The sequence below is a fragment of the Canis aureus genome, chromosome 8, assembly GCF_053574225.1.
Source record: "Canis aureus isolate CA01 chromosome 8, VMU_Caureus_v.1.0, whole genome shotgun sequence".
NCBI lineage: Eukaryota > Metazoa > Chordata > Mammalia > Carnivora > Canidae > Canis > Canis aureus.
The window spans coordinates 37,324,925-37,338,707 of NC_135618.1; the positions used below are offsets into that span (position 1 = coordinate 37,324,925).

Consider the following 13,783-nt stretch of genomic DNA (forward strand, 5'->3'; position numbering starts at 1 on the left):
TAAAAGGGTGGGAAGAGCCAAGGGAGGCCGGAGTTGCAATGGGCAAGGCAGCAGTCCTGCTTGCCAGCCATGTGGGCGTGCTGGGCCCGCCTGTGGTTCCTGTGCATTCACACAGCGTTTGTGCCTCTGTCTGGAGCATCAGTAGTCACAGGAGAACACGGGCTTTGTGGCCACGCCCCGGGTGTCAGGGGCTGCTTTATTCTCTCACTTTGGGGCTTACCTACTATACTCACTCTGCATTGCACACTTCCTCTCCAGAGAGTGGGTGTTTCTGTCTGTGTGTCCCCGGTGTGTCCCCAGCTGCTGGAGCCGGCCTGGTGCCGGATAGGGGCTCAAATGTAATCCATGAAGGATTCATGGAGCTTCTGGGGGTTTCGGGAGTGTGCCGGAGATTATTCCTGCTACTGGCCTGACATTAGGGTCTGGGATTCTCAGTGCTGCAGAGAGACTCTGTCCTGAGGGGAGGTGCCCAGGTGGGACCCCCTTCCCAGGGAGGACTCTGACCCAGAAGGACCCCTGCCCAGGAGCATGGGGGTGGGGTGCGAGGTGTGTCCTAGAGCTGCCGGCCAGCAGCCCGGCCTTTGGCATCAGCATGGGAGAGGCCAGGAAGTGACCTGAGTGTGAGTCTCTGGAGGCCAGGGCCCTGCCTCCCAGGGGCTCTGTGACTATGCAAAACCTCTCCACTCTGGGCCTCAGTTGACCCCAGACCCCAGATGACCCCAGGGAACCTTCACGTTCCAAAAAACCAGTGCCTGTTTGTGGTGGTGGATCTGAAGACTTGAATATGTTGTCAGCCCCACGAAGGCAGGAACAGCCCGCTTCCCTACCATTGGGCGGGCAGTGACCGAGCACTCCTGGTGCTCCCACCTGGGGCCCAGCGTCTGGGCAGCCGGGCAGGCAGGGCCACCGGCTCCGGAAGGGCAGCCTTGGGATTGAGGACTTCTAATTCACTCAACAAGAACTTTTGGGGAGCTTGCTCTGGGAAGTCCTGACTCTTTGGGAGGCTTGGAATAGACCAGGAAACTATGCCGAAAGAAAAATTCTCTGCTTTTCTGAGTTCACATTCTAGTGGAAAACAAACAAAAACATTTATTTTCTGTGTGGAAAAAAAAAAATAGAGCGGGTGGGAGATTGCACAGGCGGGGGTAGCGAGTTGCCATTTTAAATGCAGTGGTCACTGTGAGCCTATAAACCCAGTGGCACTTGAGTGAGTGACAATGTTGGGGAAGAGTCTTCCAGGCAGGAGGCCCCACGGAGGCTGAGGGGCACAGGGAGCGGGAGAGACCAGAAACCACGCCAGGAGCAGGAAGGTCCGGGAGGGCTGGGGTCTCTGACCTGGGCCTTGGGAAGAGATGGTGCTGCCACCACCATGGCCAGGGGACAGGCGGAAGGACGGAAGGACGGAAGAGCAGGCTTTGAGGGCCAGATCAGGCTTGATTCAAGATGCACAAGTGAGGAGGTGAAACGCTCCCTGGAGAGAGTGTGAGCTCGGAACGGTGTCTATGTGGGTGTCAGCCCGGGGCGGTCACAGAGGGAGGTGAAAGTCATGGGACTGAGGAACTACCTCAGCACAAGTTTAGGGGGTCAGGACCCAAGCCTATCAAGGAGGAGAGAGGAAGGATGGAAAATCTGGGGGGCAAAGGGTGCTCTTAGCTGTGCTAAGCACTCAGGCAAAGGCTGGGAGGTGAGCCTGGGATGGGCTCTGGCTTGGGGACAAAACAAGACCCCAGCTGTAGGAGGGGGGCATACTGTGCACGCCCTAGTCCCTCCTTCTCCCCAGCTCCTCCCACCAAAGCACCAAGCACCCTGGAGCTGAAGGTCGGGCTCATTTGCAGCCCCTGCCTCTGCTGGAGCCTCTGGGGATTCAAGGCTGGAAGGAGGGAGCTCAGGGTTGGAACCCCCAGAACAATTCCTATTCCACAGTGACTGCAGCTCCCTCCCCCCCTCCCCGCCCGCCCCCCCCCCCCCCCCAGGCCAAGCTCACGCTGAGTCAGGAAGAGACCCTCCCTGGGAGGAGCTTCCAAGATGGGGGGGGGGGGCTTGGCAGTGTCCTGTGGGCCCTCTCCCCAGCTTGGGGCCTGGATGTCGTCCTCATGTGTGTGAAGACCTGGGCGTGGGAGTAGCTCCTGCTAAACCACAGGCCTGCTCCCAGGGACGGGAGCACCGAGCCAGCGAGGGCCCACAGGAGCCGCAGAGGGCTGCTTGCAGCTGACCCCGGGGCACTTGTGATGGGTGCACGCGGGCGCAACTGCACGACACAAAAATGCTTTTCGAGATAATTCAGCTAAATGAAGAGAACAGCACTAAAATGTTAGTGTGTGAGATATAAGGGATTTCTATGGACCCACCGTCTGCAGACTCCCTTGAGGGCTCTAAAGAACCATGCATTGCTTTTTTCTTTTTTTTTTTTTTTAAGATTTTTATTTATTTATTCATGACAGACACAGAGAGAGAGAGCAGGCTCCACGCAGGGAACCCGACGCTGGACTCCGACTCCATCCCAGGTCTCCAGGATCACGCCCTGGGCCTAAGGCAGGCGCTGAACCGCTGAGCCACCCAGGGATCCCCTATGCATTGTTTTTATGAGCAATGATGGTGGCTTTTAGGAAGCCTTTGAAGACAAAGTGCTAACTGGCCCCCTCCAGAGCTGAGGCCCCCTTGGAATGGGAACAATAAGTCACCCCATGTGAGCTCTCAGGCATAGTCTCCGTGATTACACACACACACACATACACACACTCTCTCTCACTCTTTCTCTCTTAAATAAACAAAATATTTTTAAAAGTAAAATAAAAACCTTAAATATATGCACAATGCAGGGACGCCTGGGTGACTCAGTGGCTGAGCATCTCCTTTCCGCCCAGGGCATGATCCTGGAGTCCCGGGATTGAGTCCAGCGCTGGGCTCCCCGCGTGGAGCCTGCTTCTCCCTCTGCCTGTGTCTCTGCCTCTCTCTGTGTCTCTCATGAATAAATAAAATGTAACAAAAAAGATTTATTTTTTCTGATAGAGAGAGAGCACAATCAGGGGGAGGAGCAGAGAGAGAGGCAGAAGCAGGCTCTCCGCTAAACAGGGAGCCCCTAAAACTTCCTATCTTTCAAAAAAGGTGTGCTTACAAAGAAATGTTCATTACATTAAATTTTAAAAATCAAGCTATAATTTAACTTAAAATACATGACTAAAAATGGACCCTTTGCAAGAACACATAGTAACTAAAGGAACATGTTAAGCACCTTATGGGGATTAGGGAAAAGGGTGTAAGCTAGGAGGGTAAAGAGACAGAAATAAGGAGTAGAGGCTGTGGTGGGAACATGGCCGTTGGGACTGTAAGCTCGTGTCATCCAGGCTGTGTGTGAAGACTGTCATGCTCTGTGACAGCTGGTCTCAGTCTCAGTCTGTGACCCTGTGTTCACTCATCTGTAAAGTGCTTCCTAAGGTGGCCCCATAGAGCAGAAGCAGAGGGAGGAGGAGAGAATGCTTCTGTGAGAGCCTGACACACTCCAGGTCACCCTTCCATCACAAGGACAGTGAGCGTGGAGGCCAGTCACGGGGCCGGGCTGACATGGCGACTCTCCACCCGGGCCTGGGCCCCTATCTCCCAGGAACTTGGACTGACCTGTGGCCCAGCAGTGGGGAGGCCTGAGTGAGAGCCCCTCGGCCCAGCGTCCCACCAGGCCCTGACCAGCCGTCCTCACTGGGTCTGATAAGACACCCCACCCCCACGGCCCTCTCCCCTCTCCAGGCCAGTGGCCACAGCCTGGCCCCCACCCTGGCTCCTGGTATATAAAGGGATGCTGGGGGCTGAGCACCCCACAGGCCGGCCCTGAGCACACCCAACTCCCACTCAGCTCCACCATGTCTCTGACCAAGGCCGAGAGGACCATCATCCTGTCCATGTGGGGCAAGATCTCCACCCAGGCGGATGCTATTGGCACCGAGGCCCTGGAGAGGTCAGTGCCTGATGGGCTGCGCTGGGGCCAGGAGGTGACAGTGAGGGTTAGTGAGGCCCGGGGTGGGGGGCACAGGGTCAGTGCGCAGGAAGGGGAGGTGCATGGGGAAGGGGTCTGGCACCCAGGTCTCCCCCACCTCCACGCAGTGAGTGAAGGAAGGAAGGAAGGAAGGAAGGAAGGAAGGAAGGAAGGAAGGAACTGCTGAGCCATGGGCCGCTGGGGTGGGCTTGTGCCACGCCCCGGGGTGGGGGCCCGGGGACCGGGGGAGAGTCGGCCAGGCGGGCCTGCCCTTGTGCCACACCGGGGCGTGCGGGTCCACGGGGAGGTTCGCGTCCCTGTTTCTGTCCTAAAACATCCGTTACAACGTGTCGTGGGGGGAGGACGGGGCTTCCCACGCGTCAGTGGCGCTGCCGTGGCCCGCAGGCTCTTCGCCAGCTTCCCGCAGACCAAGACCTACTTCCCGCACTTCGAGCTGCGCGCGGGCTCGGCGCACCTGAGGGCGCACGGCGCCAAGGTGGTGGCCGCGCTGGGCGACGCGGTGCGCAGCCTCGACGACGTGGCGGGCGCCCTGTCCAGGCTGAGCGAGCTGCACGCCTACATCCTGCGCGTGGACCCGGTCAACTTCAAGGTGGGCGGGGGGGGGGGGTCCCCAGGGTCCCCAGGGTCCCCAGGCGCCTCCCGCGCTCACCCAGGCCCTCCCTCCGGCGCAGCTGCTGTCCCACTGTCTGCTGGTCACCCTGGCCTCGCACTTCCCCGCCGACCTCACGGCCGACGCCCACGCCGCGTGGGACAAGTTCCTGTCGCTCGTGTCCTGCGTCCTGACCGAGAAGTACCGCTGAGCGCCCCCGGCTGCGGCCCCGAGCGCCCTCCCCTGCGTCCCTCCCGCGTGTCCCCAATAAAAGGCTGAGGACGGAGCGGCTCCCGCGTTCTGCATGTTGGCGGGAAGCAGGGGAGGGACGGGGGCGCGAACCTTTGCTCCCCGAGTGTGCGGCCCCCCGCGCCCCCGCGCCCCGGCTCTGCCTGCGGTTCCGCACCCGCTGCGGCCTGCGCTGGGCCGCCCCCCACGGTGGGCCCCGCAGATAAGCGCGGGCGGCGCCTGGGCGCGGGGGGGCCGCTATAAGGAGGCGGGCGGGGCGGGAGGGCGCAGAGCAGCCCCGGCAGCGCCATGCTCAGCGCCCAGGAGCGCGCCCAGGTAGCGCAGGTCTGGGACCTGATCGCGGGCCACGAGGCGGCCTTTGGGGCGGAGCTGCTGCTCAGGTGGGCTGCGGCGGGGGCGCGGGCCGGGGTGCCTGGGGGCGCTGGGGGCGGGGGCCGGGGGGTACCCGGGGTGCCCGGGGTGGGGGGCGGCCGTCCTCACCGGCGCCGGGCGCGCAGGCTCTTCACCGTGTACCCCAGCACCAAGACCTACTTCCCGCACCTGGGCTCCTGCGCCGACAAGGCGCAGCTGCTGAGCCACGGGCGGCGCATGCTGGAGGCGGTGGGCGTGGCCGTGCAGCACCTGGACAACCTGCGCGCCGCGCTGAGGCCGCTGGCCGACCTGCACGCCCAGGTGCTGCGCGTGGACCCCTCCAACTTCCCGGTGAGCGCGCCGCGGCCTCGGGGGGGTGGGGGTGGGGGGGCAGCAGGGCCCGCGGAGGCAGCGCCCTCACCAGCACCTGTGCCCCCGCAGCTGCTGATCCAGTGTTTCCAGGTGGTGCTGGCCTCCCACCTGCAGGACGAGTTCACCGTGGAGATGCAGGCGGCGTGGGACAAGTTCCTGACGGGCGTGGCGGTGGTGCTGACGGAGAAGTACCGCTGAGCCCGCTCCCCCGCCCACATCCCCGCGTGTCAATAAACACGGGTCAAGCGGCACCGGCGCCTGTGTGCTCTGTGGGCTGCGGGCGGGCACCTCGGGGCACCTTAGGGCACCACCCCAACCCTCGCGCACCAGGGACAGGGGCCCGGGACTCTGAAATGGGGACAGTTCCTTGGTTATAGTCCCGGGTCTGGGCAGGGTGTGGATCCCCAAAGCCTTGGACAGAACCGTTGCCGAGGGGCGATGGGGCAATGAGGGGGGCACCAGGGGCGCTGACATGAGGGGGCCCTGGCCTGGTGCTCTCACACAGCGACACCGTTCACAAAGCACGTGTGTGCGTTCGCTCCCTCCTGGAACCTGCCTCCATCCTTCCCACTGGGCGCTACCAGCTTGAATTCTCACGTCTTTTGCTGACAAATACCAGCACCGCCCACCCCCAATGGCCAAGTTCCTGGGCTCAGGTCAAACCGGTTGGGACTCCTCAAGGCCTTTGCTTCCCCCCATTCCCCTGACACTCAGTCCACAGCAAACTTTGCTCTAGCCAGGCTAGCCCCGTTCCTCTGAAGGTCCTGGGGTGGGGCACTGGGGTAGGAACTCCCACCGCCACCCTCTGGCAGACAGAGTAGGTTTCTAACCCTGTTCACACAGCCGCTGGCTGATACAGGACCTGTCCCCTAGCAATGTGAGCCTAATGCAGAGCCATGGAAACAAACAAAAAACCTGACTCCTCACTGGGTCTTTGACATAATTTATAAGATCATAAAGCAGGGGAACGTCCGGGGGGCTCCGCGGTTCAGCGTCTTCCTTCTACCCAGGACGTGATCCTGGAGACCCAGGATTGAGTCCCACATCAGGCTCCCTGCGTGGAGCCTGCTTCTCCCTCTGCCTGCGTCTCTGCCTCTCTCTCTGTGTCTCCTGAGAATAAATAAAATCTTAAAAAAAAAAAAGATGATAAAGCAGGATCAGTGCCTGGCAGATCCAGGGCCACCCAACCCCCACTCCAGCTCAAGGGGATCCTTTCAATTTCTACGATTCCCCCAACCAAGGCTTGGTCCCCTCAGTCCCATCCCACCGCAGTCCCCGGGGTCAGTCTCTCCCCTCTCCGCGGCATCAGGGCAGGAATCTTAGCCATCTACTAATCAGAACCTTCTCGGACAAGGGAGCAAGGCAGGGAGTGGGATTCAGGGAGTTCGCCAGACTGAACAATGAAGGTTCCCAGTTGACAATCTTGGTCAGTGCTGGGAGCATTGCGCTGACCTGGCTGTTGGTGCCCAATCCGAAGGATGCCACGAGATAGGTCCTGCCTGTGGCCCTGCCCAGCTACCCACCGCACTCCTCAGTCCACGCCTGCACCAGTCACCTGGCGCTGCCCAGGAGCGCCTGCCCAGCTTGGGGCAAAGAGGGCTTGAAGGACCACATAATCTCCCTCACCACCACTCTTTACATGGACAATCGACAGCTCTCCATCCTGGTGGATGTTTGGGGCGAAAGCAGCTTGTTCACATCAGAAAATATTGTGCTCCCCTCCCCAGTCGGCAAATACCCTAGTTTCAGAGCCAAAAGCAGGGGGTGGGGCGGTTCGGGACCCCTTGGTGGGCTCCCGGGAACCACAGGAGCCAGAAGGGAGGGTGCCACGGGGAGCTGAGCTCGGTCTGCTCAGGACACAGGACAGAGAGTGAGGGCGGCCTTGGGACCCCCCCACCTGCTCCAGGACCTCGGGGCACTGGGCCAGCCAATGAGCGTGGCCCCGACGGGTGTGCCCCCCCGCGGCCCTGGCATAAAGCCTCCGAGGCCTCCAGGCCCCGCACATTTCTGGTTCTCCTCAGACTCAGAAGGAACCCACCATGGTGCTGTCTCCCGCCGATAAGACCAACATCAAGTCCACTTGGGATAAGATTGGTGGCCACGCCGGCGACTACGGCGGAGAGGCGCTGGACAGGTGAGCACCCAGCTCTCCCCGGCGCTGGGGCTCGGCGGCCCCCCACGGCCCCTGTCCCCACCCCCGCAGCCCCTGTCCTTCCCCAGCACCTGTCCCCCTCCTGTGGCCCCTGTCCCCACCCCCGCGGCCCCTGTCCGCCTCCCCCCGCCCCACCCTCTGCCCCGGTCCTTACTTCATGGCCCCTGTGCCCCTCCCACAGTCCTTGTCCCACCCCACCCCTGTCCCCCTCCTGCGCCCCTTGTCCACCCCCCGTGGCCCCTGTCCCCCCCCCCAGTGGCCCCAGTCCACCTGCTGGGGCCCCTGTCCCCTTGCCCAGCGCCCCCCTCTGTGGCCCCTGTCCTCCCCCCGCAGCCCCTGTCCCTTCCCTGTGGCCCCTGTCCTTAACCCATGGCCCCCATCCCCCTCCTGTGGCCCCTGTTCCCCCACCCCCACCCCTGTCCCCCTCCTGCGGCCCTTGTCCCCCCCCGCAGCCCCTGTCCCCCCCACCAGCGGCCCCAGTCCACCTCCTGGGGCCCGTCCCCTTGCCCAGCACCCCCTCCGAGGCCCCTGTCCACAGCCCCTGTCCTTACTCCCTGTCCCCCCACACCCCTGTCCCCCTCCTGCGGCCCTTGTCCTCCCCCCACGACCCCCCCCCGCGGCTCACTGGCCCTTCCTCCCACAGGACCTTCCAGTCCTTCCCCACCACCAAGACCTACTTCCCGCACTTCGACCTGAGCCCCGGCTCCGCCCAGGTCAAGGCCCACGGCAAGAAGGTGGCTGATGCGCTGACCACTGCCGTGGCCCACCTGGACGACCTGCCCGGTGCCCTGTCCGCCCTCAGCGACCTGCACGCCTACAAGCTGCGCGTGGACCCCGTCAACTTCAAGGTGAGCCGCGGGCCAGGCCAGGACACACCTGGGGGCGGGGCACGGAGACCCCCAGAGCTCCCTGTGGTGCAGCCCGCCCCCCCCCCTGACGGCCCCTCCCTCTGCAGCTCCTGAGCCACTGCCTGCTGGTGACCCTGGCCTGCCACCACCCCACCGAATTCACCCCTGCCGTCCACGCCTCCCTGGACAAGTTCTTCGCCGCCGTGAGCACCGTGCTGACCTCCAAGTACCGTTAAGCTGCAGCCATGGCGGCGGGAGCCCCTGCCCTGGGCCCCTGGGTGGCCTCCTGCAACCGTGCCCTGCACTTCCTGATGTTTGAATAAAGTCTGAGTGGGCTGCAGCCTCTCAAGGCCTCCGTTGTCTTTGTCTGCGAGCAGTGCGGGTAGTCTCCTCCCCGCAGGGGACCTCTGCCGGCCTTAGTGGCTCTTGGAACTAAAGCTGAGGCTTCCTGGAATGAGCGGAGTCATGCTCCATTCCCAGGAGGTGCCAGGCTTCCAGGGTTCCTCTCTGGAGTGACAAGCAGGGGAGGCTAAGACTGCCACCCTTTTTCTTTTCTTTTCTTTTTTTTTTTAAGATTTATCTATTTATTTATTTATTTATTAGAGAGAGAGAGAGGGTGGGGAGGAAGAGGGACAGGGACAAGCCCACTGAGCACTGAGCTCCAAGCTGTGGTGGGGCTCCATCTCATGACCCTGAGGCCACGATCCAAGCAGAAACCAAGAGTAGGATGCCTGACTGACTGGGCTAACCCAGGGGCCTCATTAATTGTCATTTCTGTATTTGTTAACTTCCTGTTAATAACCTTTGTCAACTGTTCCCGTAAGTCTTTGTTTTTCCCTCTTATATATATGTGGGAGCTCTTCGCATAGTAGGAATCTAAGCCATTGGCTGAGATATGTTCCCCAAGTCTCATCTAAAAAGGACCCAGTAGGGGATCCCTGGGTGGCTCAGCGGTTTCAAGCCTGCCTTTGGCCCAGGACGCAATCCTGGAGTCCCGGGATCGAGTCCCATGTCAGACTCCCGGCATGGAGCCTGCTTCTCTCTCTGTCTCTCTCTCTCTCTCTCTCTATCATGAATAAATAAATAAAAAATCCTTTAAAAAAATAAAAATAAAAAAATAAAAAAAATAAAAAGGACCCAGTGGCAGGAGGACTGGAACCAGATGCAGAAGGGGGGTTGTCCCAGGACTGGGGGCAGGTCTTTGAGCCCTCTAAGCCCGCAGTGTCCTATCCTTTTCGGGAGGCCAGGATTGGGCCTTCGGCTGTAACAGAATCAGGAAAAGAGTGGAGGGTGGGAAGGGAGAGTGGAAGCAGCCGGGGGGAGGCCCAGCATGTACAAAATAAGAACAGACTCAAGGGGCAGAGCAGGAGAGAATTGCTGAGGCTTGTCTGGAGCTTCTTTCTCCTGCGTCCCAGGCAGTTTGACAGATACTTCTTCCTGGACACACGGGGAGATCCCGAGGGAGGGTGCCCACCCAGCCCCTCCCCAGAGCTCAGTCTTCTTCCCAGGAGAGGACGTGTCAACAGCTTCTCACTCCCTGTTCTGTTCTCACTCCCTGTTCTGTCGTGTCCTCAGTACCCTCCTGCCACCAACTAGCCCAGGGGACTTGGTACCAGTAAGGGAATGGTACCAGCTGGGGGTCCTGCCCTTTCCCCACACTGCAGCGTCTGCCCAGCACCTGGTCGTCGTCCCCACAGCTCCCCACCCCCACTCTTCAGTGGACCCCACTCTTCAGCCATAGAGGCCTTTTATCCCCCTCCCCACCCTCAAGTCAGCTTTCCTGTCTACCCTATTTTGTCTAATGCACACTCATTCCCCAGCCTCACTCCCCTAGGGAAGCCACCCATGACCTTCAGACTAACCCTGATGCCCTCCAATGCCTCACCCACTCCCTCCACATTTCCTGAGTCTTTTTTTTTTTATTTTTCTTTTCATTTTTTAAAGATTGTATTTTTTTTTAAGATTTTTATTTATTTATTCACGAGAGACACAGAGAGAGAGAGGCAGAGATACAGGCAGAGCGAGAAGCAGGCTCCATGCAGGAAGCCTGATGTGGGACTTGATCCTGAGTCTCCAGGATCATGCCCTGGGCTGCAGGCGGCGCTAAACCGCTGAGCCACCAGGGCTGCCAACGTTTCCTGAGTCTTTTAACAAGGCTTTCCACTCTCTGTGCCCTTGTGTGGCGATCGGATGACCGTTCCCAACTGAAAGCTCAGGTCCTGTCCAGAAAGTCGCTTTATTTATCAACTTAACCACTACTGGCCCAGTGAGTCAAGTGTCAAGCACGATTTGAAGAACTGGGTGTGTCATTGTGAGCACAGCGGTGGGGACAGTGGCTCACACAAGGTCCCTAACAGGAGAACGCCGCCTCTGAGTCTCGCAGACCCACCACCCTGGACAGAGGACCTGGAGCCTGGATCCCGCCTGCCCCAGCCCTGCCCCCTGGGCCGCTGGGGGTTTATCCGCAGGGCGACAGCTCAATGAGAATTCGTGGGGAGGAGGGGTTAGGAGGAGCGTGTCTGAGGGAGCAGGAGGGGCTCCAGGTGCCAATTCCGGAGTTGGCGGGAGGGAGGCCTGTGTGCACCTCTCTCCGCCCCAGACCAGGCAGGCCTTTTGTCCGCCCTCAACCGCTCAGTCTTTCACGGACTCCGCTCGAGTTAACCCAGACGGGCTGCGAGCGCCAAGCCTACAACAGGGCAGGTGTCCCTTAGGATCCTCAGGAGCGCGCAGCGGGGGGCTAGGGGCGCTCGGGCACCCTCGGGGTGTCCCTGAGCCCCCCTGCACCGACCCCCACCAGCCGGGGCCCTGGCGGTGCTAGCGGGGCTGGAGAAGTGGGCGGGAGAGAACCTCCAGTCAGTTGGCCCCAGCGAGCCCCCCACACCCACCCCCGCCAGCCAATAAGCGTGGCCCCGACGGGCGTGCCCACCCGCGCCCCGGGCATAAAGCCTCCACGGCCTCCCCGCCCCGTGCATTTCTGGTTCTCCTCAGACTCAGAAAGAACCCACCATGGTGCTGTCTCCCGCCGACAAGACCAACATCAAGTCCACTTGGGATAAGATTGGTGGCCACGCTGGCGACTACGGCGGAGAGGCGCTGGACAGGTGAGCACCCAGCTCTCGCCGGCACTGGGGCTCGGCCGCCCCCCGTGCCCCGTGTCCGCCTCCCTGGGCCCCTGTCCTCCCCCCAGACCCCTGTTATTCCCCCACGGCCTCTTGTCCTACCCCCGCAGCCCTTGTCCTCCCCCCCGTGGTCCCTGTACTTCCCCTATGGCCCCTGTCCTTCCCCCGGGGCCCCTGTCCCCACTCCCACAGCCCCTGTCCCCCCCCGCCCGTCCCCCCTCCTGCGGCCCTTGTCCTCCCCCCGTGGCCCCTGTCCTCCCCCCGCGGCCCCTGTCCTCCTCCCGTGGCCCCTGTACTTCCCCTACGGCCCCTGTCCTTCCCCCGGGGCCCGTCCACCCCCCACCCCGCCCCTGTCCCTCTCCTGCGGCCCCTGTCCCCCCCCACCCCACCCCCCCCCGCAGCTCACCGGCCCTTCCTCCCACAGGACCTTCCAGTCCTTCCCCACCACCAAGACCTACTTCCCGCACTTCGACCTGAGCCCCGGCTCCGCCCAGGTCAAGGCCCACGGCAAGAAGGTGGCTGATGCGCTGACCACTGCCGTGGCCCACCTGGACGACCTGCCCGGTGCCCTGTCCGCCCTCAGCGACCTGCACGCCTACAAGCTGCGCGTGGACCCCGTCAACTTCAAGGTGAGCCGCGGGCCAGGCCAGGACACACCTGGGGGCGGGGCACAGAGACCCCCAGGGCTCCCTGCGGTGCAGCCCGCCCCCCCCTGACGGCCCCTCCCTCTGCAGCTCCTGAGCCACTGCCTGCTGGTGACCCTGGCCTGCCACCACCCCACCGAATTCACCCCTGCCGTCCACGCCTCCCTGGACAAGTTCTTCGCCGCCGTGAGCACCGTGCTGACCTCCAAGTACCGTTAAGCTGCAGCCGCGGAGGCGGGAGCCCCTGCCCTGGGCCGCCTCCTGCGCCCCGTGGTGCCCTGCACTTCCTGATGTTTGAATAAAGTCTGAGTGGGCTGCAGCCTCTCAAGGCCTCCGTTGTCTTTGCGAGCTGTGCGGGTAGTCTCCTTCCCGCAGGAGGGGGGGGTTGGGGGGTGGAAAGCATAGGGCAGCTGAGGGGAGTGTGGCTGGCCTCCCCTGGGGACTGCCACTGCCTGGGAATCGCAGGCCTGCTCCCTGGCCACACCCAGGAGTCCTCAGCTCCCTTTATTTGATGTCCTGCATTTCACTTAAGAGCTTTGCAGATTCAGTTGGGATTTGCTCAAATGATGAACTGGTTTCCATCTTTATTTTTTTTTCTAAAGATTTATTTATTCATTCAGAGAGAGCAAGAGAGAGGCAGAGACACGGGCAGAGGGAGAAGCAGGCTCCATGCAGGAAGCCCGATGTGGGACTCCCGCTGCACCACCGGGGCTGCCCTGGTTTCCATCTTTACATTTGAAGACACACACTTGGTCTGAGAGTTGATGCGCCTCCAGCCTGGACCTCTGAGCTCTCCTGCTTTTGGGTGGTGGGAAGAGATGAGAGGCCAGGCTTCCGGGAGTGGCACCAAATGCCCCCACCCATCAAACTTCCCAAATACCACACAATCTAGATGAAATCAGGGTAAGCAGTGCAATCGTAGATGCCAGACCTCTCCCGGCAGCACCTCTTTCACTTGGTGTCACTTCCAGGACACTCGCTCTAAACATGATGACATCCTGGGGCACCATGGATCTGGAGGCCTGGTTTTTGAGGGTAGCTCAGCATTTACTGCATAGCCTAGAGACCTGGTCCACCAACACCCCCTCTCCCGCCCCACCACACACACACACTGCAACAGAGAAGAGCCAAGTCCTGGGAGCCAGCGCTCCCAAATGCTTCCTCCCCTCAGAGTAAGCCCCTAGCGCCTTAGGTGTCTGGTCCTGAAAGGCATCCTTGGAAAATGACGTGGCAGGTCTCTGTGATACCTTTAGCACAGCTGGTGACACAGCATGAGCTCTCAGTAAGAGGTGGCCTTCCTTTACTTATTGTTGGGAAAAATGAGGACCTGGGCTACAGGTGGGAACAACCCAGATCTCTGGCAGGGGATGAATGGATAAAGAAAATGTAGTCTATCCATACAGTGGAATATTATTCAGCCATTAAGAGCTCTGAAGCCCTGACAGAGGCCACAGTGTCAAGGAACTGGAAA

General features: G+C 61.1%; 4 protein-coding genes across 4 annotated transcripts; all 4 read left to right on the forward strand.

Annotated features, from left to right (window-relative positions):
• The first annotated feature begins 3,854 nt into the window (after positions 1-3,854).
• LOC144319195 (hemoglobin subunit zeta-like) lies at positions 3,855-4,863 on the forward strand. Its single transcript, XM_077907034.1, has 3 exons — positions 3,855-3,949; positions 4,373-4,577; positions 4,660-4,863. The coding sequence occupies exons 1-3, from the start codon at positions 3,855-3,857 to the stop codon at positions 4,786-4,788; spliced, it is 429 nt and encodes a 142-aa protein (XP_077763160.1). The 3' UTR covers positions 4,789-4,863.
• A 196-nt stretch (positions 4,864-5,059) lies between these two features.
• HBM (hemoglobin subunit mu) lies at positions 5,060-5,800 on the forward strand. The gene is made up of 3 exons (XM_077905909.1): positions 5,060-5,206; positions 5,324-5,528; positions 5,619-5,800. The coding sequence occupies exons 1-3, from the start codon at positions 5,115-5,117 to the stop codon at positions 5,745-5,747; spliced, it is 426 nt and encodes a 141-aa protein (XP_077762035.1). The 5' UTR covers positions 5,060-5,114; the 3' UTR covers positions 5,748-5,800.
• A 1,724-nt stretch (positions 5,801-7,524) lies between these two features.
• LOC144318719 (hemoglobin subunit alpha) lies at positions 7,525-8,889 on the forward strand. Its single transcript, XM_077905908.1, has 3 exons — positions 7,525-7,683; positions 8,345-8,549; positions 8,657-8,889. The coding sequence occupies exons 1-3, from the start codon at positions 7,589-7,591 to the stop codon at positions 8,783-8,785; spliced, it is 429 nt and encodes a 142-aa protein (XP_077762034.1). The 5' UTR covers positions 7,525-7,588; the 3' UTR covers positions 8,786-8,889.
• Positions 8,890-11,491: 2,602 nt separating this feature from the next.
• On the forward strand, positions 11,492-12,631 carry LOC144318718 (hemoglobin subunit alpha). The gene is made up of 3 exons (XM_077905907.1): positions 11,492-11,650; positions 12,093-12,297; positions 12,403-12,631. The coding sequence occupies exons 1-3, from the start codon at positions 11,556-11,558 to the stop codon at positions 12,529-12,531; spliced, it is 429 nt and encodes a 142-aa protein (XP_077762033.1). The 5' UTR covers positions 11,492-11,555; the 3' UTR covers positions 12,532-12,631.
• The last annotated feature ends 1,152 nt before the right edge of the window (positions 12,632-13,783 follow it).